Source organism: Bubalus bubalis, chromosome 6, assembly GCF_019923935.1.
Source record: "Bubalus bubalis isolate 160015118507 breed Murrah chromosome 6, NDDB_SH_1, whole genome shotgun sequence".
Lineage (NCBI taxonomy): Eukaryota > Metazoa > Chordata > Mammalia > Artiodactyla > Bovidae > Bubalus > Bubalus bubalis.
The window spans coordinates 14,668,447-14,695,755 of record NC_059162.1 but is presented as its reverse complement, the minus strand read 5'-3'; the positions used below and the strand labels follow the sequence as shown (position 1 = coordinate 14,695,755).

General features: G+C 49.9%; 1 protein-coding gene and 2 long non-coding RNA genes across 7 annotated transcripts; 1 reads left to right on the top strand and 2 right to left on the bottom strand.

Moving 5' to 3' along the window:
* The first annotated feature begins 1,646 nt into the window (after positions 1–1,646).
* Positions 1,647–27,199, top strand: SEMA4A (semaphorin 4A). Of its 5 annotated transcripts, none has more exons than XM_044944251.2 (15): positions 1,647–1,715; positions 8,440–8,521; positions 10,262–10,422; positions 11,682–11,744; positions 12,024–12,122; positions 12,346–12,451; positions 13,281–13,397; positions 14,112–14,236; positions 14,403–14,575; positions 15,646–15,796; positions 21,787–21,967; positions 23,430–23,548; positions 23,658–23,815; positions 25,425–25,525; positions 25,901–27,199. In XM_044944251.2, the coding sequence occupies exons 3-15, from the start codon at positions 10,420–10,422 to the stop codon at positions 26,491–26,493; spliced, it is 1,989 nt and encodes a 662-aa protein (XP_044800186.1). In that variant the 5' UTR covers positions 1,647–1,715; positions 8,440–8,521; positions 10,262–10,419; the 3' UTR covers positions 26,494–27,199. The 5 variants fall into 5 exon arrangements, with proteins under 5 accessions (XP_044800186.1, XP_044800185.1, XP_044800188.1 ...); XM_044944250.2 differs by lacking the exon at positions 1,647–1,715 and adding an exon at positions 4,322–4,457 and having other exon boundaries at positions 8,351–8,521; XM_044944253.2 differs by lacking the exon at positions 1,647–1,715 and adding an exon at positions 4,429–4,457.
* On the bottom strand, positions 13,567–14,160 carry LOC123465875. Its single transcript, XR_006641172.1, has 2 exons — positions 14,022–14,160; positions 13,567–13,861 (listed from the first exon to the last, which is right to left on the bottom strand). It is a non-coding gene; the product is annotated as an uncharacterized LOC123465875 (long non-coding RNA).
* LOC123333971 lies at positions 19,516–21,779 on the bottom strand. The gene is made up of 2 exons (XR_006551609.2): positions 21,483–21,779; positions 19,516–20,404 (listed from the first exon to the last, which is right to left on the bottom strand). It is a non-coding gene; the product is annotated as an uncharacterized LOC123333971 (long non-coding RNA).
* Positions 27,200–27,309: the final 110 nt, after the last annotated feature.

The following is a 27,309-nucleotide window of genomic DNA, read 5'->3' as shown; positions in this document are numbered from 1 at the left end:
AGTGATATGTGGTCTGGGCAGGGCCCAGCCTCCTCTCTTAATTGTCCTGTTACTTTCTTCTTGGAATTTCAGTCCACATGGAGTGGATTTCCTATGGGCCCTACAGGGGCCCATCTGCCTCCTGCCTTAGGAAGAATCTTTTGGCTTTCTTCGAATCCCCAGGGCCTCAGGGCTGAGGGTACAGAGGATGGCGTGTCAGGAAGTGGTGGGGGATGCGACAGCATCTCTGCTTAGTCCACTTCTGCTTTCAACACATGCCCTTCTTGCCCTGCCCCAGACGGAAATGCTCACTCGCTACCCCAAACCAGACCTTAAGGGGAACCACATCTGGCCTGTGAAACTCTCTGCCCTGGACCGCCACCAGAACACTCACTTCCTTCTTTGTAAAAAAATACTAAGTCTAGAGATGAGCCAAGCTGCTCCCAGGTAAGCTGAAAAGTCATCATTTTACTTATGTAAATCAGAGAGGGCAGGTGCCCTGCCTAAGATCACACAGCAAGTTATAGGGATCCAGGCCTGGGATCCAGGGCTTCTGCTTTCCAGCCCCATGGTGCCTTTTTTCACAATCTTCCCACAGACCAGGAGAGACCAATCTAGAAGGGGCTTTTTGTTTTTCTTTTTTTGGCCGTATGACATCTAGGATCTGAGTTCCCCAGCCAAGAGTTGCACCCATGTCCCCTGCAGTGGAAGTGCAGAGTCTTAACCACTGGGCCGCCAGGGAAGTCCCCTAGAAGGGGCTTTTTCAACTCCTCATTTTACCAATGAAGAAGGTAAGCCCCAGGGGGGACACGAGGGAGCTCTGGTACATAGTGGCTCAGGATCAGGGCTAGTAGAGGACCCCAGTCAGCTTCCAAAGCTTCTGCCCAGACCCCTGCTTGCCTCTCAATAGGAAAGAATCCAGTTTAGGCTTGTCTCTTTTTATCCCTATCTGGTCTGATCCTCTGGAAAGTCCTTTCTGAAGTCTACCCTCTGTCCCTCCTCTTATAGCACAAACTTTCTCCTTCTAATAGGTCTCAGGGGGTTAGCCAAAGGCTTCTGGCATCTTGGTAAAGTGTCTTAGGAATGAACAGCAGAACTTGAACCTGGCAGTGGCGCCCTTGCCATGCAAGCCAGGATAATATTAATGGGAGATAGCTTCTTAGGCTTCTTGACAGAGACCTTGCCTCTTGGCTTATTTGCATGGGTATTTGTGTGTTCATTTGCATCCTCGCTGGCAAACTCAGTTTGCCTGGGGTCAGGCTGGCCAGCATCCAGGTGTGACCCCCTTACCTATACATAGTTCCTGAGAGAAGGGGGAAAACCCAGAGGAACTGACCATAAGGAGAATTGGCCTCAACTAATCCCCTGAACCAAGCTGGGGGACATCTGCATCGTGATGTCTGCCTGACAGTGGGCAAGGGAGATGAGCAAGGACCCCCAGAGGCTAGTGTGCCCCCCCCACATCCCCCCACATCCAGAGCCCTGCGTCCTCCACACATGTGGATTCAGGAGCCGCAGAAGGTGGGGCGCAGGGGGACACGAGTAGGAGGAGGAAGAATATGGGGAGATTCTAGTCCCTCCCACTTAGAGATGCAGTTGCCATGGTGACTGAGGACCAGTGAGGCGGGATGGGGTTGGGGGTGGGGGGCGGGGGTGTGGCAGGGACGGAGGCACTGGGAGACAGGAAGCCTGGCATTCCAGAGGGAGGGAGACGCAGCAGCACATCCAAGCTCCAGGTAAGGGAGCCTAAGCGCTGACAGTTCAGAATGGAGGGGGCGGTCCATTGTCTGGCGCTTGCTCTGCCCCGAGGAGGGGCGGACAGAGGGGGTCAGGCCATTGTGTTCAATACTCAGCTCAGTCTTCCAGCACTAGTCGGACAGGAGGAGGAAACCCAGGAGGCACTGGTAAGGGGTTAAAGGGGATTGGGCTGGGTGGACAGAAAGAAGGCTGGAGACTGTGGGGGTGAGAAGAGGTGGGGGGTGCTGGGGGAGCAGAGGCTTGGGGATATATCCTTAGTGCCTTACACACATTAGGCACTTTAATTAAAAGTTGATTTGACTTCTTGTGATTGTAAAAAAGAGGATAATGAGGGACTGGGTAGATAGGGCTAAGAAGGGGACCCGGGAAGCTGATGTTCCCTAGGACTGTGCTCTTCTGGGGCTTCCCTGAAGCTGAGGGGAGAGGTGGTGGGAAGAATTAGACCAGCTGGGTCGTTGGCACAGCCAGGAGTGGCTTCTCTCCTGGCTCCAGGATCCCTCCCTTGGTGAGGTATCCAGGCTCCATCAGAGTGCAGAAGAGACAGAGACCCTGGGGTGAGCATGGGGTGGGTATGGGAAGCAACTTCTCTCACCTCTATCCTCACATCTAGATTTCCATCCTGGGGTGAAAGCTGGCCAGAAAGGGGTTATTATTTGATGTGGTCTAGGGGCAATGGCAACCCACTCCAGTACTCTTGCCAGGAAAATCCCATGGGCAGAGGAGCCTGGTAGGCTGCGGTCCATGGGGTCGCTAAGAGTCAGACACGACTGAGCGACTTCACTTTCATTTTTTACTTTCATGCATTGGAGAAGGAAATGGCAACCCACTCCAGTACTCTTGCCAGGAAAATCCCATGGGCAGAGGAGCCTGGTAGGCTGCGGTCCATGGGGTCGCTAAGAGTCAGACACGACTGAGCGACTTCACTTTCATTTTTTACTTTCATGCATTGGAGAAGGAAATGGCAACCCACTCCAGTACTCTTGCCTGGAGAATCCCAGGGATGGGGCAGCCTGGTGGGCTGCCGTCTATGGGGTCGCACAGAGTCGGACATGATTGAAGCGACTTAGCAGCAGCAGCAGCAGCAGGGGCCATGGGGAAAGAGTCCCCACTGGGAGGTCAGGGTTGAACTCAGCACTGCTGTCATGGGGGTCCCCAGGTTGGGCCCCGGGGCTTGGAGAGAAAGGAGTTGGGGAGCTCCCACAGTGCAGCTGTGAAATGGCATAGCCCCTACAACCTGGTCCTGAACCACTGACCCCTTCCTACCGCCACCCCACCTGAACTGCTGCCCTACTTCAGCCTCAGCCAAGACACTTCCTCTCCCTGGCCTTGGTTTCCTCATTTGTACAGAGAGAGGGTGGGACCCTGTCAGCTCTGAGCATCCCCGATGTTGTGAGAGGTCCTGTTCATTATTTGCCGGGCCCAGTGCAAAATGAAAGTGTGGGGCCCCTCATTCAAAATCTAGACTTTCAAACATTCTGACTATTTACCAAAATATCTTTCCAAGGTGGAATGCCAGAAAAGTTTTCAGGAGATTCCACAGAAAACTCTGTTTCCAAAGACCTTATCTCCTTTCTCCTTTTCTTCCCCCCTCCCAAACTCCTTCCCTACATTTCTGAAATCACCTATCTCATATATAGCCTCTGCAGTTTACAACCTGAAAATCTTATGGATTACCAGATCAACTTCACTATGATTTCATGAACACATATGTGAAATTATTAAAAAATTGCAAATGCTTAAAGTTTTTTTTATGACAGTGCTATGTTTAAGTGGGAATAGACATTAGTAAACATTTTTTTAGTAAAAAAAAAAAAAAAAAAAAACCAACCAAGACTTACAAGACAGCAGGACTTGGGCGTTAGACTGAGCGTGGGCCCCTGTGTGACTGCCCAGCTTACGTGCCCAGGAAGCCAGCCCTGACTGTGGGCTGACTCCGTGTGCAGCAGCAAGAGAGAGGGCAGTGCGGCCTGAAGTCTGACTCCTGAGACTCTGGTACAAGATGGGCAGTGATGGGGGCAAGGTAACCCTCCTCCCCACCAGGCTCCTCAGCGAACTAGCCCGGGAGGCCCTTGAGGAGGCAGTGGAGGCAGGAGTTGTAGGCTTCTGTTTCCTCTTGAGTCAAGATTCACCCCAGAGATACTGTTTCTTAGCCCAGGGGAACTAGAACTTGCTTTCTCCATCCAAGTTGCTCAGAGTTGAGTTCCCTGGACCCGGGCAGGAGGAGGACGCCTAAGGGATTCACTCTGGAACGAGGCAGACCTGAGTTTACCTTTCCTTCTGGCTACTCTACCTCACTTCCCTTATCTTTAAAATGTGGGGACTTCCCTGGTGATTCGGTGGTTAAGACTCCATGCTTCCAATGCAGGTGGTGAGGGTTCTATCTTTGGTCAGGGAACTGAGATCCTACATGCTGCATGGCAAGACCAAAAAAAAAAAAACCATTACTGTAGTACCTAGAAGCTAAAATTGTTGGGTAGATCAAAGCTTTTATCGATGAGGCAAACTTCATACTTGTGGTTGAGGTAAAGAAGACTTGTCAGAAGGAAGAACTAGGCACAGGGCATTGAATCTAAGACTTCCGGAGAGAGAGGACCGGAGAGAGAGGAACAAGGCAGGGGCTGGGAGCCTAGGGCTGGAACCTCCTCCCTCCTCCCTGCTCCCCACCATCAGAACTCTTCCCAGACAAGCCAGTCCATTCAAGCAGAGAGGCCTGCAGCGGGGTAGGTTCCCACTCTAAACTGAGGGTTAGGGGGCATGAAATGTGGGGTCCAGGTGGGAGTGATCCTTGATTCTGAGAGTCTAGAAAATTTTCTCCGGGTGACTGGGCCCATGGCTTCTCCTAGGGGCCTGGCAATGAGACTCCATGAGAGTCTGGGGGAGTCTAAACTAAGTGTTGTTGTTTTTTTTTTTAATGTATTTGGCTGTGCTGTGTCTTAGTTGCAGCATGTGGGATCTAGTTCCCTAACTAGGCATCAAATCTGGGTCCCCAAGTTGAGACTGCAGAGTGAGCTTGCCACTAGATCAGCAGGAAGGTCCCTTAAGCTAGTCTTGCCAGAAACAGTTGTCAGGAGTGGCTTGGCTGAGACCAGCCCTCAGAGAAATTGAGGGAAAATGAGGGCAGAGGGAAAGGGAAGAAGGCTGAGCCGACTCTGACAAGGAATTCTTCTAAGAAGGAGCCTAAGCTGTCCCACCTTCTGTACGCTTTGCTGTGGCAGGGAGGGGGGTGGGTGGACGTTACACAGCAGCAAAGACTTCCTGACCATGAGGAATATGCATTTAAGGAGGTGGTCTATTTATTAGAGTCGATTAGCCCTGGGACGTCTGTGCTCTGTTACCAGCAGTCAGCTGGGGCTGAGTGAGCAGGAAACTACCCACTTTCTAGGTCATGAAGCCTTTGGTGCTAGATGCCTCATTAAGCCTGCATTATGAGATCCCTGGAGCCCTAAGGGAGGGGTGAGCAGCCACCATCCGGCCTTTGGGTGCCTCAGAAGTATGAGCGCAGATGGGAAATTTTCTGGGTCTCCCATTGGCCTGATGCTGCCCTAAGAGTGCTGGAGATAAGACTACAGAAGGAATTTTCTCAGCAAAGCCATGGATGAGCTGCTAAGTCACTTCAGTTGTGTCTGACTCTGCGACCCCATAGACGGCAGTCCACCAGGCTCCCCCGTCCCTGGGATTCTCCAGGCAAGAACACTGGAGTGGGCTGCCATTTCCTTCTCCAATGCATGAAAGTGGAAAGTGAAAGTGAAGTCACTCAGTCGTGTCCGACTCTTAGCGACCCCGTGGACTGCAGCCCACCAGGCTCCTCCATCCATGGGATTTTCCAGGCAAGAGTACTGGAGTGGGGTGCCATTGCCTTCTCCGCCATGGATGAGAGCCTAATGCAATTGTTTTATTTATTACAAAAAAATTTTTAAACCATTAAAAAAATATTTATTTATTTGGGTCTTAGCCATCATGCAGGCTCAGTTACGCCAAGGCATGTGAGACATTAGTTCCCTGACCAGGGGTCGAAACTGTGTCCCTTGCATTGCAAGGTGGATTCTTAGATACTAGACCAAGAGGCAAGCCCCTAAATCATTTTTTTAAATGGAAGTATATTTAATTGACAATATTGTGTTAGTTTCAAAGGTACAGCAAAATGTGGACTTCCCTGGTGGTCTAGTGGTTAAGACTCCATGCTTCCAATGCAGGGTGTGGGGGTTTGATTCCTGGTTGGGGAAGGTCCCATATTGCTGGGTAGTGTGGCCAAAAAAAAAAAAAAGAGAAAGAAGAGAAGATTGTGCAACAAAGTGATTCAGTTTGGCACCCCACTCCAGTACTCTTGCCTGGCAAATCTCATGGACGGAGGAGCCCGGTAGGCTGCAGTCCATGAGGTCGCTAAGAGTCAGACACGACTGAGCGACTTCACTTTCACGTTTCACTTTCATGCATTGGAGAAGGAAATGGCAACCCACTCCAGTGTTCTTCCCTGGAGAATCCCGGGGATGGGGGAGTCTGGTGGGCTGCCTGTCTGTGGGGTCGCACAGAGTCGGACACGACTGACGCGACTTAGCAGCAGCAGCAGCACGTATATATAGATAGGAAAAGTCAAAGTGTTAGTTGCTCAGTGGTGTCTGACTCTTTGTGACTCCATGGACTGCAGCCCACCATGCTCTTCTGTCCATGGAATTCGCCAGGCAGGAATACTGGAGTGGGTTGCTGTTGTTTAATTGCTAAGTTGTGTCCGACTCTTTGCGACCCCATGGACTTGTAGCCCACCAGACTCCTCTATCCATGGTACTTCCCAGGCAAGAATAGTGGAGTGGGTTGCTATTTCCTTCTCCAAGGGATCTTTCCGACCCAGAGATCAAGCCAGGGTCAATCTGCATTGCAGGCAGATTATATATAAACATATTCTTTTTCAGATTGTTTTCCGTTATAGGTTATTACAAATATTAAATATAGGTCCCTGTACTGTACTGGAGAAGGCAATGGCAGCCCACTCCAGTACTCTTGCCTGGAAAATCCCATGGATGGAGGAGCCTGGTGGGCTGCAGTCCATGAGGTCGCTAAGAGTCGGACACAACTGAGTGACTTCACTTTCACTTTTCACTTTCACGCATTGGAGAAGGAAATGGCAACCCACTCCAGTGTTCTTGCCTGGAGAATCCCAGGGACGGGGGAGCCTGGTGGGCTGCCGTCTACGGGGTCGCACAGAGTCAGACACGACTGGAACGACTTAGCAGCAGCAGCAGCAGGTACTGTACAGTAGGTCCTTGTTGTTCGCGATCGTATTGTTTTTTAAAGACTATGGTTCGGTTGGACGTGGGAGGTCTTAAAGGTTATTCCACTTCAGGGACTTCCCTGTTGGTAGGAGTGGAGAGGTAAGTGAAAAGAGGAATATGAAAGACGGTGTCATGTCTCCTATCTGGGAAATCTTGAGCAAGAGGTAAAATCCCGACTAGGCTTGTTAGACTGGCTGTGATGATAGAGGGACAGGGGAATGGCTGAAATGACCTAGAAACTTTCTGGCCTTTTAAACTTTCTTGATAGACAGGTGAGAGGAGGGCCAAAGAGAGAGGTGTGTCTCCTTTTATTCCCCTCCCAATCAACCAACTTCCGCCCAAGCCAGGGATCTGTCACAACTCGAGAGGTGGAAATTCTGGTTTCCTTGCCCAGAGCTCCCAGTGCGGGCTTTGCCACTATGGGTACCTGGAGGGCCGCACTCCTGGCCCAGCCGGGCTGAGCCTCCCGTCCCCCACCTCTGGGGCCTGGGAGCCCTCCCTTCTTTCTCTCGGATGGCACCCCCCGCCCAAGAGTCTGGATACCTGGGTTCTACGCTGTGACTGGCTCAACGGTACGTGAGATGTGATGGCTGATTGGAGGGGTGTCCAAGGGGAGGATTATGCAGAGACCAGGGGGACAGATAGCAGCAGCACTAAGACCAGAGAGAGAGGGGGCAGCTGCAGAGGTGGGAGATGACCAGCCGCTCCCTGCCCTGGGCCGCCTTCCGTGTGACGCTAGTAGAGAGCATGGAGGGGTGGTCTCACATCTCTCTGTAAGAAGAGGCCTGTAGGCCTCAGAGTCAGACAACAGAGCAGGCCGGTTCAGACCTGGTTCAGACCTGGTCTTCTTGTTTGGGTCATCAGAGGGTAGGGCTGAGTACAAGGCCCTGGGTATCAAGAGATCTGAAAAAGCCAGGAGAATCAAGTCTGAAGAATCTATACTGCGAGTGCAGGAATCTGCTCCCCAGAAAGTCCTGGAGCCAGGACCAGGCAGTGGTTTGGGATCTGGGATGTGGGAGGAGGAAAGGCAAAGAGTAGATAACAAGAAGGACTTCCTTGAGAGTAAGGTGAGGAAAGGCAGAGTCGGGCTATTGGTACAAAGAGATCATAAGGGATGGGGAACAACTGGACTTCAATCCGGAGGGGAGAGTGGGGCAGAGTGAGGCCTGTGAGAATGATGGAAGTGAGACTCTCTGAGGGCACACTGGAGAGGAAACTGGCCCGTCCCCCTAGCATCCCCCCCTCTGCCATACACACTTCTGCTGCCTGGGGCTCTCTGATTGGTTCCCAGGGGGGATGTGGTAAGAACTGCTCACCCAGAGAGTACCCGGTGCCTGTTTCCCCAGAGACGTCCAGTGACAGCCCCTGGCTGAGCATGGCCTTTCCAGCCCTGGGCCTGGACTCCTGGAGCTTCCTGGGCCTTTTCCTCTTCCAGCTGCTCCTGCTGTTCCTGCCACCGGCGACACCTGCGGGGCGTGAAGGGCAGGGACCCACACCCAGGGTCAAATACTATGCAGGTAAGGGTCTGACGATCAGGAAGTAGGGGATGGCAGCCCTGGGCTGGAGGAAGGAAAGAGAGAATGGAAGGAGAGGGGTAGGAAATTGAACTTGGAGAAACCACGATAGATAAGTCATGGAGAGGCAGAGGGCGTCAGGGAGAGAGAGACAGCCAGAAATAGAAATTCAGGCTGAGAAAGGAGTGAATGATGAAACTCACTTGGGGGAGAGACTGAGGAAAGGGAGGTGAGGGGAGCAGGGGGCCAGGGGCGTTGTGCCTTCTGGTTCTCCAGAGCTGGTGATTTCTCTTTCCCTCCTTCAGTGTCACTGTTATCAAACTGGGCACTTCAAACCCATAACTGCTTTCATGCCCTCAAATGCCCCTAGGACATTTGAGGCTTAAGGGAATCCATGGACCTGGTGACCCAGGACACACAAGTGCACAGATGATGCTGGACCACGCTGTGTCCAATACTGTGGACACCAGGAATATAAGAACCCAGAGTAGCCTGGCTGGGATATGGGCCCTGGGACCCTGTAGGCACAGCTTGACTGGTTTCTTACTGAGGCTGTGGGGGCTTCTGGCCCTCCACCTCCAGGGAAAAGACTCAGGAAAGGACATGGGCCCTGTCAGAGTTGTAGGGGCAGGGTCTCCTGGGCATGGCTGAGTCTTTAGCATCTTTCTGGGGCAACCTGGTAAAGGAAATGCATGTTGCCCATTGATGGAAGGGCCTCACTTGTGTTAGGTGCTGGGATTACAGCATAAACCCTGCCCCCAAGGTGCTGATGGTCCCCAGGGCCAGGCAGGTGGGCTATGACAACCATACTTGAGGGTGATCAGTTCAGTGACAGAGGGCTTTATACACTCTGGGGAGGCCAGCCTCTCTGGCACCTTGCCACATGTTTCCCCAACTCCTCTTCGTGGTTGGTACTAAGATTCTCTGAGCCTCCGGAGCTAACAGTTAGCTCATCAGTCATCTAATGCGAAAGTGCAAATGTGCTCATGAGAGAGAGAGTTTGAGAAGCTCATCTCTCCGCGCTGATGTGCCAGGGGCCCTATGTGCCAGGGGACCGGGCACACACGCCCACCTCTGCCACATCACAGTGATGGGGAGACTTCAGGGAATCTCCCACAGCCAGCCGAAATCCCCAGTCCGGGTGATATCCAGGCGCCTATAGGAAACTCAGGAGAAAAAGGTTTTCTTTCTGTTCCACCTATGGCAGTGGTTCTCGTGGTGGAAATTTCCTGTAGAGGAGGGAAGGAAAGTGGGGTTGGTGACTGGGACCCCTGCAACCCACAGTTACTCTGACACATAGTCCTGTCTACCTCTAGCCTTCTTGTCTGTGGGTGCCAACACCTTCCTGTCTGTCTTATTTGCTCTCTGCCCTCCCCGCCTGTGAGGACTGACGTGCACTGCCCAGCCGCAGCCCCCTAGGCCTGAAAGAACATCCCTTGTGCCTCACTTTATTTCCTGTCCCTTTGTCTGTCTCTTGAGTGTGGGGCACCCTCTGTCTGTCCCAATCTGTTATTACCCTGAATCTGGTTGTTTTTCCTCTCCACTATGAGCTCAGCACCCAATGCTCCTAGGCTGTCAGCAGGATGGGGCAAAGCAGGGATCTGCTGCTGAAGAGTGGGTCCGGCTGCGAAGGCTGGGGGGAGCACACTCTGCCAATCCTTTCCTTCCCCTGCTTTTCTCTCAGAAATCAGCTGCTTGCCCATGCCTTCTCATCACTCACCCCTTCTCACCACCTTTCAACAGGGGATGGACGCAGAGCTCTTAGCTTCTTCCACCAAAAGGGCCTCCAGGACTTTGACACTCTGCTCCTGAGTGATGACGAAGGCACTCTCTATGTGGGGGCTCGAGAGGCCATTCTGGCCTTGAATATCGAGGATCCTGGGGTGCCAAGGCTGAAGAATATGGTGAGAGGCCAGGGAAAGCGTGTGGGCTGGAAGTGAGGAGGGGGCTGGCAGCTGTCCTGTGCCTGGGCTGCCTATGCATGAATAACTACCCAATTTGCTGTTGTCTATAATCAGCAACAATTGGCAGTTCTTGGTATGGATATATACACGTATGATTTTTATGACAGACAAGAAACACGGCAGTGACCTCACACTTCATGGGTACCATGAATACTGGTTGAATAATACTAATTGCTAAACTGGCTGATATGGAAATTGACAAAGTGAAAGTGAAAGTTGCTCAGTCGTGTCCGACTCTTTGCAACCCCGTGGATAGTCCCTGGAATTCTCCAGGCAAGAATACTGGAGTGGGTAGCCATTCCCTTCTCCAGGGGATCTTCCCAACCCAGGGATTGAACCCAGGTCTCTCGCATTGCAGGCAGATTCTTTACCAGCTGAGCCACCGGGGAAGCCCAAGAATACTGGAGTGGGTAGCCTATCCCTTCTCAAGGGCCTCTTTCCCTACCCAGGAATCGAAGCAGGATCTCCTGCATTAGCAGGCGGATTCTTTACCAGCTGAGCTACCAGGGAAGCCCCAATACTAGTTGCTAAAATAACTGATATGGAAATTGACCTATGAGAGAAACATTGACTCAAATTATATCAATAATGTGATATCCACCCACTGGAAGAAATCACTGAGGCTTCTGTGTTATAGTCACCCTACTCACAGGAATAATGTAAGGGAGAAAGGGAGAGGGAAGGAAAAAAGGGAGGGAGGGAGCAATTACTGAGCATCTCAACGCAGTCTGTGTTGCTCTGCATGTGGCCTGTGGGCCACCTGCACATATGGGATGCGGATTAAAAATACAGTTTCTCTGAGGTGTGAGGAACCGAAAATTTTTAACAATTTCCCCAGGAAATGTGTTTTGTTTTGTTTCCAGCTGCTGCTTTGTATACCATGCATGGCATTAGGTGCTTTACATACAGAAATCTGTGCCATTGACCAAGATCACTCAACCAGTAAGTGGCTGAGTCTAGGTTCAAGCTCAGGTCTGATTCCATTGACCATGTTCTCACATGGCGCTGTGTCCTCATGAATATCAGTATCATTAGAGTTAATAGCCAGGGTCACAAAGCGAGGTTCTTACAGCCTACCAGCACGTAACTAACCATTATGCCTGCTGGTGATTCCACACCAGAGCCAAGGAGGGGGTAGGAGGTCAGAGAGCTCAAGATCTCATTCCCTTCATCTCCCCTTTCCCAATGCCCTACTTCAGATACCCTGGCCAGCCAGCGACAGAAAAAAGAGTGAATGTGCCTTTAAGAGGAAGAGCAATGAGGTAAGTAGGGGTGGCGATACTGGGGCTCTGGAAGAGAGCCCTGGTGTCCCCAGGCCATCACTGGATGACCTTAGGTGAGGCAGGCAGCAGAGGATGCTTGTTTGAGTGATCGTGTTCTAGAGGATCATGATCACGTGGCCTGCTGTTCTATAAAGACCTACGGGGACTGTCTCAGCATTGTCCAGCACTTCTCCCTCCTAGCGAGTGAGGGAGCAGTCCTCCAGGGGCTGGGAGTCTGGGGCAAGTGTCCTGGAGGCCTGAACTGTCTCTCTTCCCCAGACACAGTGTTTCAACTTTATTCGTGTCCTGGTATCCTTCAACACCACCCACCTCTACGCCTGCGGCACATTTGCCTTCAGCCCTGCTTGTACCTTCATTGTGAGTTATCTGGCGCCATCTCTCAGGCCCCACCTCACCTCCACCCCAGCTCATCCTCTGCAGCTCTGAAAAACTCGGATGTTGCAGCCCAGGGTCCTTGTGAGCTTCCGAGCTCCAGGTCAATTTTCCTCTGCACCCCCTACCCCTTCCTCCCTCATGACCCTCCTTTCCCAGACGTGAGACTCTGGCGTTCTGGCCCCCCCAGCCACTTCCCCCCCTCTAGGAACTCCAAGATTCCAGGCTGTTGCCCATCTCGGAGGACAGGGTTGTGGAGGGGAAAGGCCAGAGCCCCTTCGACCCCACCCATAAGCACACGGCTGTCATGGCAGGTGAGTATCGGCTTCCCTGGTCCATCCCAACAACTGCTTTCCCCGGTCACTCTGTGACACAGGGAATCTGATGATTTCCTGAAAGGCAAGAGGACAAAGGGAGGGGAAACCAGGAGCCTCAGAGCATAAAATCAGAGGGAGTATCAGGTACCCCAACCAGCTGAAGATGCCACAAAGGAGGTGGGGCAAGATGGATGTGGAGGGATGCACAGAGATGAGAGGGTCCTGGAAGGGTCTCAGACAGGGAAGAGGCCTGAGAGTCACCATGTTTTCAACAAGCAGGCTCTGTATGAACAGCCCCTCTGGTGTGCCAGGCTCTGGGCTAGGAAACGTAGGGATTGCAAAGAGGAAATCATGGTGCTGTGCCCTCCTGGACACAAACCATCACTCCCCCTACCCCTTGGCTTCCTGAAGCTGGTGGCCTTTGACTGAGTGGGACCTTGAAAGACAGGTAGATGGGCAGGGAAAGTGTTCCAGGAAGAAAAGGGTAGGCCCTCTTGTGTAGAAACAGAACAGCCATCCTGGGGAAACAATAAGTGATTCTAGCTGGCAAGTGGTTCAGCTGGGCATGGGAGGGAGGAGCCAGAGAAAGGCTGGAAAAGCGCCAAAACACTGAAGGCCATAAAGTTGGCCAGTCCCTGTGGGAGGAGGACCTAAGAACAGTGCTCAGGGTGGGCTGTGAGCTGGGCTTTGGGACTCCACGGGGAGGTGTAGAACAAATGAAGAAGGCCAGAGAGTGATGTGAATGCTGACCCCAGTCAGAGGCAGATCTGAGAAGGGCAGGGGCACCCTCCAACTGACAAGGTCCCCCCTCCTCTCCTCACATTAGATGGGATGCTCTATTCTGGCACCATGAACAACTTCCTGGGCAGTGAGCCCATCTTGTTGCGCACTCTGGGATCCCAGCCTATCCTCAAGACTGACAATTTCCTCCGCTGGCTGCAACGTAAGTACCTCAGCCCCACCCAGCACAGGTCTGGCCCCCTTCCCCAAGTCCCGGAGACCTGGCACTCTGAACTGCTGCTAATTCACTCAACTCTTATTGGTTGAGACGTACTATATGCAAGGTGGTACTGCAGGGAAGAAGACAGACCTCCTGTCCTGGGGAGGTTTCATCTTTTAAAAAAAACTGTTTAATTTTTAAAAAATTTTGGTTGTGCTGGGTCTTTGTAGTTGCGCAGGTTTTTTTCCTCTGGTTGTGGCGAGCGAGGGGCTACTCTCCAGTTGCGTGCAGTGCATGGGCTTTTCTCCTTGACGTGGCTTCTCTTGTTGGGAAGCACAGGCTCTAGAGCAGACAGGCTTCAGCAGTTGCAGCACACGGGCTCGCAGTGGTTGTGGATCTCTCTGGCTCTGGGGCACAGGTTCAATAGCTGCAGCCCACAGGCTTAGCTGCTGCATGTGGGATCTTCCCTGACAAGGGATCAAATGCTTGTCTTCTGCATTGGCAGGCAGATCTTTACCACTGAGCCACCAGGGAAACCCGGGAAGCTTTCATCTTATGTAAATAATTAAAGTACCTCCCCCCACCCATGGCCACACCTCGACCAGCTGTAGATCTGGGCCATAGTACCTCCTGGTCTTCAGAGTCAAGGTTTTCCCAAAGGGGAAACCAGGACACCTAGGTGCTCCATCTCTTAGCTTATCTGCCCTTCCCGTGCAGCGGACGCCTCCTTCGTGGCAGCCATTCCTTCCACCCAGGTCGTCTACTTCTTCTTCGAGGAGACAGCCAGCGAGTTTGAGTTCTTCGAGAAGCTTCGCATTTCCCGGGTGGCCCAAGTCTGCAAGGTCTACAGCCTGGTGGGAGGCGGGGCTGGCCGTGGAGAAGCCAATGGGGGAGATGGCAGAGGCGGGGCTGGGCGCTTAGGGTCCAATGGGGGTGAGGGGCGGGTTAGAGGGCGTGGTCACGCGTGGGCAGTGGGGGCACCCTCTGACTCTTAGATTGTGCTCCTAGAATGATGTGGGTGGCGAAAAGTTGCTGCAGAAGAAGTGGACCACCTTCCTAAAGGCCCAGCTGCTTTGCACCCAGCCGGAACAACTTCCCTTCAACGTTATCCGTCACGCTGTCCTGCTGGCAGACAATTCCTCCACCGATCCCCAGGTCTACGCAGTCTTTACCTCTCAGTGGTGAGCAGCTAGGCGAGAGTGTGGGGGTTGGAAGTGGGATTTGGGGTCAGCCCCCGTCTCGCCCTGGCCCGCCAGGGAGGGTAGGAACTGATGTGAGCGAAGCACAAACTCCACACTTCACATATGAAGACATTTGATCATCACCATCTCCCAGGAATTTGACTCACGCCCTTAATGTAGGGCTCAATGTAGATAGGGAAAATAAAGCTCAGAAAGGTTCTTATTAGTTTATGTCCTGCCTGGTTCCAAAAAGGATAGGAGGCAGCTTACAAAAGGCAAACATTAAAATAAAATAAACCTATGAGGAAATGGAAATAAAAGGAGAATGGGAGAACCCAGGGATGGAGTCAGCACATTACAGATGTTTATCACTTATACAGTTGGGGATATTGGGACATCTGTAGCTGTGAACTTCCTAGTGGTCATAGCATAGAGCGAAACACCATCAACAACATAAGATAAAAATAAAGTCATTGCTTGGAGACTGAGACTTATTTGTTGTGGTCTGGCTCCCACAGTGTTCAGGTATCTGCTGACAATGTGTCAGGTACCAAAGATAGCTTTTGTAAGCAGGGTCTGGTATCTGTGGCTTCCAGGACTGAGAATATGGTTTATGCCATAGTCAGGTTAAAACGAAACAATAGAGACAGAGCTTTGTCTCCACAGACCAGGGCGGAAGGAATAAAAATAGTCTTGTAGTTGGGTTCTGTTTGGTTTTCTGAGGACCAAGAATACACTGGACCCCCAAGGAGGAGAGCTTCACCTGGAGCCTGTCTGGGAGCTGGCTACATTGCTTCTCCCATAGAGGCTCAGTCTGGGCAGGCCACACGGGAGACGCCCCAGGGCCTGAGCCCAAATTAGTTCTCATTAAGGATAACCACACCTCAGATCCTAAAATGGGATAAAGTCTGGGACTCTCCTAGCTCTTATCTCCTCGGCTGGGGACTGACCCAGCCCTTCATACTTCTCCCCTTCTGGGGTTTTTCACCAAAAGTGGGCCAAGGTGGGAGTGGGAGCTTCCTGGTGTAGCACAGGAGGTTACAGACAACTTCCCCTCGGGCTGTCTCCAGGCATGTTGGTGGGACCAGGAGCTCTGCTGTCTGTGCTTTCTCACTCAAGGACATCAAGCGTGTCTTTGAGGGGAAGTATAAGGAATTGGACAAAGAGACTTCACGCTGGACTACTTATGAATATCCTGATATCAGTCCACGGCCAGGCAGTGTGAGTATTATCCATGCCACTGAGTAAAGCCCGCCTCCCCCAGACATACAATATGTGTGTCAAAGCACCTATCACAGCATGATCAGTTCAGTTCAGTCGCTCAGTCATGTCCAACTCTTTGCGACCCGATGAATCACAGCACCCCATAAATGCTAGTGCTCCCCACACCCCCAAGTCCTACCTGCTCAGATATTCACCATTCCAGCTGCCCACGTTCCACATCCATGGTGTCCAACCCCATCCTAAATACAGAACAGCACCCCTGCACCCCAGCTAAGTGCACACCATATGCTTGGGTATATCACTGAAAAGACAAGGGAGCACAGGCTGTGCCAAGGACTTTCCTGGGCCTCTTCATCTGCATTTCTTCTTTAACTTTTGTTTTTGGATCAGAGTTGTATATGTACACCATTCGAAGGAGATTTACGTGGTTGGTTACAAACAACAGCCCAGTTTCCTCTCTCCAGCACTTTTCCCTCTCTAGAGACAATCTCCTTCAACTCTTTTAGCTGATTCTTTTGATTTTATCTCCAAATCTCAAAATATGTTTATTGCTATTCCTTGCTGCTTCCATTTCAGGCAGCAGCTATTGAATTCCCATTGTGGATGGTGAAGATTTAACCGTGTCTCCCCATCCCCACCCCCACTCAGCGATGAGCTGGAGCTGACTTGCAGCAACTAGCAAGAACCCTTTGTGGATTTCTTTCCAAATCTGAGTTCAGTGACATTACGTTGATAGCTTGAAATTAACCATGGTGGGAATAATACATTATGGAAATCAGCAAACACTAAATCATCACCCCAGAGCAGCCTTACCAGCACACCGCTGTACCCACCTCTTATCTCCCAGCATTGGTTTATAGTCAGTTTGGTCAGGCCAGTATTTATATTATGATTCATTACTCACAACTGAGCCATATAGTAGGCCATGATTATTTTTCCTTTTTGCATAATTAAGAAAATTTTCCCTGGGGTTAGTAATTATCTTGATTTTTTTTCTTGCTTTGTTTTCTAAGCTCTTATCTTTATTTCAACCCCAAACTCTACCTCAATTAACTGAATCTCTTTTGAAAACAGACCCGTTTGGTAGTCTAAGAATTTCATTTTCCTGGAAATCCTTTCTGTCTGCTGCAGTCTTGACTACATCTTCGTCTCATGTACATCCGGAACACAGCTGCCATCCTGGAAGCCCCCTTCCTCATCATTCTGGGCATTCCCTTTGCCTCTTTCTTGTGATAATCTGGTGTTTCTTGCATCCCACAACTTCCTATTTTTTCTTTCTTTCACTGTCTTATTTTAGTGGAGGATGGGTGGGTAGGTGCTAAGTTGCTTTAGTTGTGTCCAACTTTGTGCGACCCTATGGACTATATAGCCTGCCAGGCTCCTCTGTCCATGGGATTCTCCAGGCAAGAATACTGAGTGGGTTGCCACGTCTTCCTCCAGGGAATCTTCCCAACCCAGAGATCAAAACCGTGTCTGTTATGTCTCAATACATTGGCAGGTGGGTTCTTTACCGCTAGAGCCACCAGGATGGCCTCAAAATTCCTGGAAAAGAATACACAGCAGGTAAATTTTTTTGAGACCCTGAATGTCTGAAAATGTCTTCATTCTACATTCACCTTTGATAGTTTGCCTAGTTGTATCTATTTTAATTCTAGGAAAAAATAATCTTCCTTTCAGACTTGGAAGGCATCTTCTATTATATTCTAGCTTACAGTGCTACTGTTTGAGAAGTCTGAAGCTATTCTGATCCCCAAAGCTTTGAATATCTGTTTTTCCCTCTGGAATCTTGTAGTACCTTTTTTGTGTTGCTGGTTATTTTGAAATTTCATGATATTGTGCCTTGATGGGATCTTGTTCATTCATGGTCCGGGCATTCACTTTGCCCCTTAGGCCTGGAAATTTAGTTCTTTCAGTTCTAAGAACTGAAAAGAACTGTTACCTGTTGCTTGAACTGTTACCTTTTCATTTAATACATATTTTTTAAGGTCACCTCTCACTATTGTAGGCAATGAAGACATAGTAGTGAAGAAAACAAAAATCTCTTTTTTCATGGAGAGGATATTCTACTGTTGGGATGTTTTCTCATTTCTTTCTGAACCCCCTGGATTGGTTGGTCCTATAACTTTTAAAATCCTTTTTAGGAATTTTCCCAAGTCTTTGGTTTTGTTCTACTTTCTAAGAGAGTATCTCAATTTTTTATCTTCTGATCCTTCTGTCAGATTTTAAATTTCTGCTAACATATTTAATTTCCTAGATTTTTTGAGCTTTGCATATGTCTTATAAATATGTTCTATTATAGAGAATTTTAAACATATAAAAAGTGGGCAGAATAGTATACTGCTGCTGCTACTAAGTCGCTTCAGTTGTGTCCGACCCTCAGCGACCCCATGGACTGCAGCCTACCAGGCTCCTCCGTCCATGGGATTCTCCAGGCAAGAACACTGGAGTGGGTTGCCATTTCCTTCCCCAATGCATGAAAGTGAAAAGTGAAAATGAAGTCGCTCAGTTGTGTCCGACCCTCAGCGACCCCATGAACTGCAGCCTACCAGGCTCCTCCGTCCATGGGATTTTCCAGGCAAGAGTACTGGAGTGGGGTGCCATTGCCTTCTCCGACAGAATAGTATAATGGACCTCTATACAATGGCACCCCGCTCCAGTACTTTTGCCTGGAAAATCCCATGGGCAGAGGAGCCTGGTAGGCTGCAGTCCATGGGGTCGTGAAGAGCACGACTGAGTGACTTCACTTTCACTTTTCACTTTCATGCATTGGGGAAGGAAATGGCAACCCACTCCAGTGTTCTTGCCTGGAGAATCCCAGGGACGGGGGAGCCTGGTGGGCTGCCATCTCTGGGGTCGCACAGAGTCGGACACGACTGAAGTTACTTAGCAGCATACACCCATCAGCCAGCTGCAACTCCTCACCAATCAGACCACTTCATCTCTACCCCACTCACTTCCCCTCTTATTTTCTGAAGCAAATTCTGGGCATCATTTCATCTGTGTTAGTTTCCTATGGCTGCCATAACAAATTACCACAAACTTGGTGGTGTAAAACAACAGAAATTTATTCCTTCACAATTCTGGAGGCCAGGTGTTTGAAATCAAAGCTGCAGTCAAGGTTGGCTCCTCCTGGAGGCCCTGAGAGAGAATCCGTTCTGGGCCTCACTCCTGCCTTGGCTGCTGGCAGGCTTTGGTGTTCTCTGGCTTGTAGGCACCTCACTCCAGTCTCTGCCTCTGCTGTCACATAGCCTTATCTCTGTGTGTCTCCTCCTCTTCTCTTATGAGCACACTTGTTGTTGGATTTAGAGCCCATTGTGATCAAGAATGAGTCATCTTGAGATTTTCTAATTATATCTACAAATAGCCTTTCTCCAAATAAAGTCACACTCCCAGGTTTTCAATGGGCATACCTTTGGGTGGCTACCATTCATCCCATTACTTCATCCATAATGGTTTTAGTATGTATCACCAAAGATAAGGGCTTTGAAAAAAAAATAATGTATAGTTCCATTATTACACCAAAAAAACAATGCACACATGCATGTTTAGTTACTCAGACGTGTCTGACTTTTTGTGATCCCATGGACTGTAGCCGGTTAGGCTCCTCGGGATTTTCCAGGCAAGAATACTGGAGTGGGTTTCCACTCCCTTCTCCAGGGATTGAACCCAGGTTTCCTGCATTGCAGGTGGATTCTTTACCATCTGAGGCACCAGGGAAGCCCTCCACCCCACCCAAATTAATAATAGTTTCTTAACCTAATATGCAAAAGTATTCAAATTTCTAATAGTCTCATAGATATCATAAGGTTTTTTTTTTTTAATATAGTTTGTTTTTGAAATCAAATCAAAATAAGATCTGTAAGTTTGGATTGGTTGTTCTTTTCAGTCTCTTTTAGTCTATATGTTCCCTTTCCAACTTCTTTCTTTCTCTTACAATTTATTTGTTATATAGAATTTCCCACAGTCTGGATCTTGATGATTTTGCATTGCTGTGGTGGAGTTTAAGTATTTTCTATAAATTGGTGTTTGGATCTAGAAACTTGATCATAAAAACTTGCTCTTAAAGTTTGACTTTGGGGAGCAAAATAAAAACTTGTATTAGTTTGGTCTTCTTTCAGGACATTTATAATCTCTGGCTGCATTCGTTGGAATAAGAACTCCTCTTTTGAAGCATTGTGTATGTTCTTGTTTCATGGGTATGCTATCTTCGTACTTCTCTCTCTTAAGGTAATAATGATACTTCGCTGTGAAGTTTTCTTTTCTCTGAATCATTTGTTTCCTCTTAAAGTTTATTAATTTTTTTCCGTGTCTCTGTTTTTTATATCTTTCATGTCTGTGGTTTCACTCACATATTTGGTCATCCTTGGCTATCTACTCATAGTTATGAGGGAGGGGACCTTGAAGCTGTGGAAACTCTGCACCCTGGGTATGACTTGGCAACTTGAACTCCATGATAACTCCACTGAGAATGGGCTGGCTAGGCTGCTTTACTGGAGACCTTCAATATCAGTATCTTCAAGTCTTTCCTTTTGGGCCTTTATTCAGCTTTCCTGGAGCAGATTCTTCTAGTCTTCTCTTGGAGTGAGGCGGTCTGGCTCCTGGGATCTGGGAGTCATGGGGAAGAAAGGCTGAGGGTGGGGGAAGAGTCTCAGCAGGTGCTGTGTCTACCTGCATTTAATCCCCTGCCTTCATCATGGTGTGTCACCTCTCCGCTGTCCTCCAACCAGAGTCCCTCTGCCTTATCCTCTCTAGAGAATAAACCTCCAGTCCTGGGCCAGGGTATGGAAGGGACAGTCACTCAGCTGCATGGAGCTGGGAAGAAGTCTGCCTACTTCTTAAATAGATTTTCAAATATAGCCTTTCTTTTGCCCCGTTTCCAGAGGGGACTGAGGCCACTAATTTATGAACTTCAGAAATTCTGCCTTATAAATCAAAATTTAAGCATGGGCTGGCTTAGAAAGATTCTTTTTTCCTGCTAAGTCTTTTCCCTTTTGTTCATTTGCTTTCCAGCTTCCCAAATGTGGCTGCTTTTACCTCCTCTCATGTTCTCATATGACTTAAAAAAAAAAATCCCTTTGGGAGGAAGCGAGAGTAGGTACATGTGCTCATTCTGGCATCTAAATGAGATACAGATGTTATCGCATCACTTTACAGATAGGAATTTGCGGCTCATAGAGGTAGGGTAACTTGTCTGAGGACACAGCACGAGGTGATGCCGTTGTGGCTGGCTTTAAGACAGTGCCGTTGGAAACGGAGGACAAGAATCGTGACCAATGATCAGGACACAGGTGTCCCAGAGCTGCAGTATGCTGTTGTTGGCAGGGCCTTTTGAGAACAGCCGGGCCAACCCCCTCATTTTATGGGTAAGAAAAAGAAGGCCCAGAATGGAGAAGGGACTCTCCCTGAGTCGTGCATCCAATTCATGCCAAACCATGATGCAAAATACTCCCTGCTACACCACCCCTTTTTGTGACAGACTGCATTCCATTATTGACTCTGTGAACATTTATTGGGCCCCAACTGAGTACTAGGTCCTATGCTAAGCCTGGGCCTACAGACATGAGTTCAGGGTGGTCCTTGCCTGCAGGGGATCCTCACCCTACTTTCTGCTGGTGGCCAGGCATCCTTGGTGACGGGGATGATGGGTAGAAATAATGACAGCTAAAGCTTATCAAGTACTTACTTCATGCCAAGTACTGTTCTAATTGCTTTTCATGTAAGTCGCTTGCATCCTCATAGCAAGTCTGTGCTGTGTTGGTAATAGGCCCATTTCACTGTTAAGGAACCTCAGACATGCTGAATTCAGACGCTGCATTTTAAAGCCAGGCAGTTCCAGAGTCCAGCTTTAATCCCAATCCTGAAATGAGGACTGCCAAGAGGGAGGGAGGCAAAGGAGATTAGCCAAGGGGGAGGGAGGAAGAGAAGAGGCCACGGGTGGGTTGAAGGAAAGGAGAAAGCTGACCTGATCTGCCTCCTTCCCCCTTCAGTGCTCCAAGGGCCCCTCCTCTGATAAAGCCTTGACCTTCATGAAGGACCATTTCCTGATGGATGAGCCAGTGGTGGGGACACCCCTGCTGGTGAAGTCTGGTGTAGAGTACACATGGCTTGCGGTGGAGACAGCCCAGGGCATCGACGGGCAGAGCCATCTGGTCATGTACCTGGGCACCAGTGAGTAGAGGGCTCCAGGGCACCCCTCAAGGGACTGGAGCCAGGGTTGCAACTCAGGTTGAGGAGGGAGACCTTTGAGTTCATTCACTCATGCATTCACTCAACAAATTCTTTTTTTAATTGGATGATAATTGCTTTGTAATATTGTGTTAGTTTCTTCTGTACCACAGTGTGAATCAGCTATACGTATACATATAACCCCTCCCTCTTGGACCTCCCACCATCCCACCCCTCTAGGTTATCACAAAGCAGCAAATGTTTATCAGAGCACCTGTGCTGTGCCTGGCACCCAGCTAGGCTCTGAAAATATAGCAGGGGAACCAAAGAGCCGCATCCCTAACTTTTCTGAACTTTCAGTCTGGTGGGGTAGAGAAGCATGAAGGGTTTTGGTGACCTTAGCAAGAGCTGTTTATCTTATTTATTTATCTTATGGGGGAAACCATGCTAGAAAGGTGGAGTAAGGGAGGATAGAGGAGGGGTGTATAGACTTGGGGAGGGAGAAGATGGGCAGGAAGTAGAGGGAGCTCTTAGGCGAAGGCTTTTGTGTTTTCTGTGAAGTAGGAGAACACAAGGTCATGAGTGGCGGGGACTGAGGGATGGAAAAGGCAGGTTTGAGAAGAGAGAAGTAGATTCAAATATTCTTTGTGGAAAGAAGGAGAAATGGTCTGTGGGGGGATGGGGAAGATTGCGAAGCATATGTATTGAGGGCCTGGCTAAGGTGGATGACCTTGAGCTTTAGTAGAAGAAGCCCATCAGGTTCGTTCTTTCTTTTAGGACATCAGCTGTGCCTATATTGAATGCACAGACAAGAACAAAACAGACAAAAAGCTAGCTCCTTTTGGAGTGCATGGAGACAGACAATAAACATACTGAAGGAGTCAGTTACTTGGTACATTACGAGATCAGAAAATAAATAGAACAGTGTGATGGGGTGGTCAGGAACGCTTGTTGGGAAGGTGGTAATTTCTGAAAGGGTGGTCGGGGTAGACCTTACTGAACTTTGAGTAGAGACCCTTGATGAAAATGAGGGAGGCTGGTGATGTGATTTTCTCCAGAACTGATTAAAAGTCCACATATCCATTGAAGAAAGGGGATAGTTTGGTTCCTCTAGGGCTGGAGTTTGATCAGGCAGTTTCCAAGGAAGGACTGAGAGGCTAGGGATTTCCAGCCATTTAGGAGAGCTCTGTCTCCATGGCAATGGAAGGAAATGGTCTGACAGATCTGTGTCCAGTGCAGACTTCAGAAGGAACTTTCTTTCTTTCTTTTTTTTGGCTTCAAGGCATGTGGGATCTTAGGTCTCCAAGCAGGGATCAAATCAGCACGCCTTGCATGGAAGCCCAAAGACCTAACCACTGAGCAACCAGAGAAGTCCCAGAAGGAACTTTCTGACAGCTGGGGAGGCCATCTGGAGTCAGAGAGCGAGCATGAGAGGCTAGGTGATTTCAGCTGTCTCTCTCCACAGGCACAGGCTCCCTCCACAAGGCTGTGGTGAGTGGGGACCACAGTGCTTATCTGGTGGAGGAGATTCAGCTGTTCCCTGACCCTGAACCTGTTCGCAACCTGCAGCTGGCCCCTACCCAGGTGGGAAAGGGCCTGATCCTCATATGGGGTCTCCAGGGGGGCAGGCCTTGGGTGCTAGGTCCTTACTAGGTGTGGCAGGGTGACTTGACAGGCTTCATCTCTTTTCCAGGGAGCAGTGTTTGTAGGCTTCTCAGGAGGCATCTGGAAGGTTCCTCGAGCCAACTGTAGTGTCTACGAGAGCTGTATGGACTGTGTCCTTGCCCGGGACCCTCACTGTGCCTGGGACCCTGAGTCTCAAACCTGCCGCCTCCTGCCCACCCCCATCCTGTGAGTGCCAGTTACCCTGTATGTGCTTCTGGGCTCCTTCTTTCCAGGTGCTATGAGGTTGGTGCAAAAGTAATTGCGGTTTGGGGCTGTGAATTTTATATCATTTTAACTAGGCTCAAACACATCTTTATTAATCAAAATAGGAACTGTTACAATCAATACATTTTTTGCCAACAAGAAATAAGTTGGTTTATTCCCGTAGCATAAAAATCTGTGCTTCAGGATTCGAGGAACTCTTGGAAACCATTTTCTGCTGTTTGTGGAAGCGTTTTCCCTTCAAAAAGTTGCTTGAAGAAGTGGTAGTTGGTTGGCAAGAAGCCAGGCGAACATGGTGGATTTGGCAAAACTTTGCAGCCCAGTCTGTTCGCTTTTGAAGTGTTGGTTGTGTGGCATGTGTTTGAGTGTTGCTGTGGAGAAGGGGCCCTTTCTTTTGAATTGGCTGCAGGCGTTGCAGTTTTCAGTGCATCCCATTGACTTGCTGAGCATACTTCTCAGATGCCATGGTTTCGCCAGGGTTCAGAAAGTTGTAGTGGATCAGACATTTAGTGGTTGGACCAAAAAGAAGCTCCAAAGCACTTCCCAAAGCCACACTTGCACCAAAAAAGGTCCTGACCAAACAATGACCATGACCTCTTCTTGGTGCAGGTTTGGCTCTGGGAAGTGCTTTGGAGCTGCTTCTTGGTCCAACCACTGAGCTGGTACTCACTGGTTATAGTATACAATCCACTTTTCTTTTCTCATCACACATCACAATCTGATCGAGAAACGGTTTCTTGTTGTGGCGTAAAATAAGAGAAGACAACACTTCAAAATGACGATTTTTTTGATTTGTGGCCAGCGCGTGAGGCATTCACTTATTGAGCTTTTTCATCTTTCCAATTTGCTTCAAATGCTCAGTGACCACAGAATGGTCGACATTGAGTTCTTTGGCAGCTTTTTGTGTAATTGTAAGAGGATCATCTTCAATGACCTCTCCACTGGTCGTTGTCAGCTTTCAGTGGCCGGCCATCGCACTCCTCATCTGCAAGGCTCTTGTCTCCTTTACAAAACTTCTTGAACCACCGCTGCACTGTACGTTTGCTAGCAATTCCTGAGCCAAATGCATTGCTGATGTTGCGAGTTGTCTCTGCCGTTTTACGACCCATTTTGAGCTTGAGTAAGAAAATTGCTCATATTTGCTTTTTGTCTAATATTATTTCCCTAGTCCAAAATAAATATAAAATAAACATCAAGTAGTAGGTCATTAGCAAAAAACATAAAGCAAAAAATATACATTAAAATGATGTATAACATAACCACATTTATTAAGAATGTATTTCAATATCAAATGGCAAATTTCAACATGCAAAAATCGTAATTACGTTTTCATCAACCTAATACTAACACATCGCCTCTAAGACAACCCCCAGCCTCTGGGGGCTCCTCCAGGGATGGAGTTACACCAGGCATTGTTGAGCTGTTTCAGCCCACCCTGGGCTTCTCTTCCCCTGATCTCTGTTCTACCTTGTCTCCCAGACCCATCTTTCTCCCCACTGCACTTCCCTCTCTTGCTCCCTCCTCTTCCCACTCTTGCCTGTTTCAAGGGATAATTTTTGCTTTCTCTCCTCAGGAAGTCCTGGAAGCAGGACATGAAGCAAGGGAACCCAGAGTGGGCATGTGCCAGTGGCCCCATGGGCAGGAGTCTGGGGCCTAGGAGCCGCCCCCAGATCAGTGAGTGTGGGGCCAGAGGAGGTGCAAAGGCTAGGGAGACTTCCAGCAGTGGGGACACTCCTGCATCAATTTCTCCCCTCAGCATCTGCATGGCTTGGGAACTGAATATCCAGAGTCAGGATGGATTTGAATGTCAGCTGTAGGGCGGAGGGATAGGAATTCTAAGCTGGGATTCAGGATTGGGGTTGAAATTGATTCTGGTGTCAGAGCTGGAGTCAGATGGACTGGGGGTTAGTTTGGGGCCCAGACTGGAGACAGGAAAGGGGTCAGAGTTGAGTTTAGGACTTGAAATAGAAGTCGGAGACGGGAATGGGGCCCCAGATGTCGGGGCCTGCATTCTCCTCTTAACCTTTGGCCCCTTTCCTTCCCCTACAGTTAAAGAAGTCCTGGCTGTCCCCAACTCCATCCTGGAGCTCCCCTGTCCCCAGAGCTCGGCTCTGGCCTCTTACCACTGGAGTCACGGGGTAGAAGCCATCCCAGAGGCCTCTTCCACAGTCTACAATGGCTCCCTCTTGCTGCTTCTGCGAGATGGGGCAGGGGGTCTCTATCAGTGCTGGGCCACTGAGAATGACTTCTCGTACCCTGTGGTCTCCTACTGGGTGCACAGTCAGGACCAGCCCCTGGCCCTGGACCCCAAACTGGCGGGCATTCCCCGGGAGCGCATGGAGGCCCCGCTGACCAGGGTTGGCGGTGGGGCCGCCCTGGCTGCCCCGAAGTCCTACTGGCCCCACTTCCTCACCGTCACTGTGCTCCTTGCCCTGGTGCTCTCAGGAGCCCTCATCACCTTCCTTGTATCCCCGCTGGGGGCACTCCGAGCCCGGGGCAAAGTCCAAGGCTGTGGGACCCTGCCCTCCAGGGAGAAAGCCCCACTGAGCAGCGAGCAGTGCCTCCAACCCCCCAAGGAAAGCAGGACCTCTGCCAGTGATATGGACGCCGACAACAACCTCCAGGGCACAGAGGTGGCTTAAACTCCGGGTACAGGCTGGGGCTGTTGGATAGGGCAGGGCGTGCGGCCATTGGCTGGGGGAGCTGGGAGCTGTTCCTTCCTGACTAGGCTGGGAGTAGCACCAAAGACTGCTTTCCCCCCACCAGAGGACCTTCTCTGCCATTCTGTGCCACTGATAGCGCTCAGTGAGGCTGGGCACAGCAGCCTGGCTGCCCTGCGGAACCTGCTTCTACCAAGCACGTGGCCTCTCTAAGGGGGGCTGCCCCAGACCTGGTCTAGGCCGTGAAAGGAGGACCCAGAGAGGATCCTTCAGTTCTGGGCATCCTGGGACCGTCCAGAACATACCGCTGCAGGAGACCCTAAAACAACAAGCGCGTGAGCACACCACATCTGGAGACTCCACTCTGAAAGCAGCTGCCACCTTGGACACCAACACTCCCCTCTGCAAGGGCTCTCCAGGACTCTGCAGGGAGCCGCTCCCTCCAGCTCCCCTTATCAGCTCCGCTGGGAGGTCTTTCCTGAAGTCTCATCTCCTTCCATCTTGCTTCAGTTGGGGCACATTTAATCCCTTCTGGCCTGGCTCGAACGGCAGGGGTAATCTGAGCCTTGATCACTCCTTTTCCCTGGCTGACCCCTGGACTCTCTTCTCTCCCCTCTCCTCTGTTTTGGAATTCAAAACCTGCTTGTCACAGACAGTTTATTTTTTATTAAAAAGACAAAGCTTGTGACTGGTGCTGTTTTTTTGTCAGAGCAGAGCACTCCAGCCGGGAACCATGGGAGGGGAGGGGAGCAGGAAGTCTGAGGACATTAGTAGGTTTGTGGGGTGATTGTTCTCTCC

What these genes read in the sequence shown, in the direction of transcription:
- SEMA4A (XM_044944250.2), top strand. Translation starts at nt 8,380, where the DNA reads ATGGCCTTTCCAGCCCTGGGCCTGGACTCCTGGAGCTTCCTGGGCCTT. An exon ending in GCCCTGCTTGTACCTTCATT is followed by an intron (nt 12,123 to 12,345) that starts GTGAGTTATCTG and finishes CCCCCCCTCTAG; the next exon opens with GAACTCCAAGATTCCAGGCT. An exon ending in GCACACGGCTGTCATGGCAG is followed by an intron (nt 12,452 to 13,280) that starts GTGAGTATCGGC and finishes TCCTCACATTAG; the next exon opens with ATGGGATGCTCTATTCTGGC.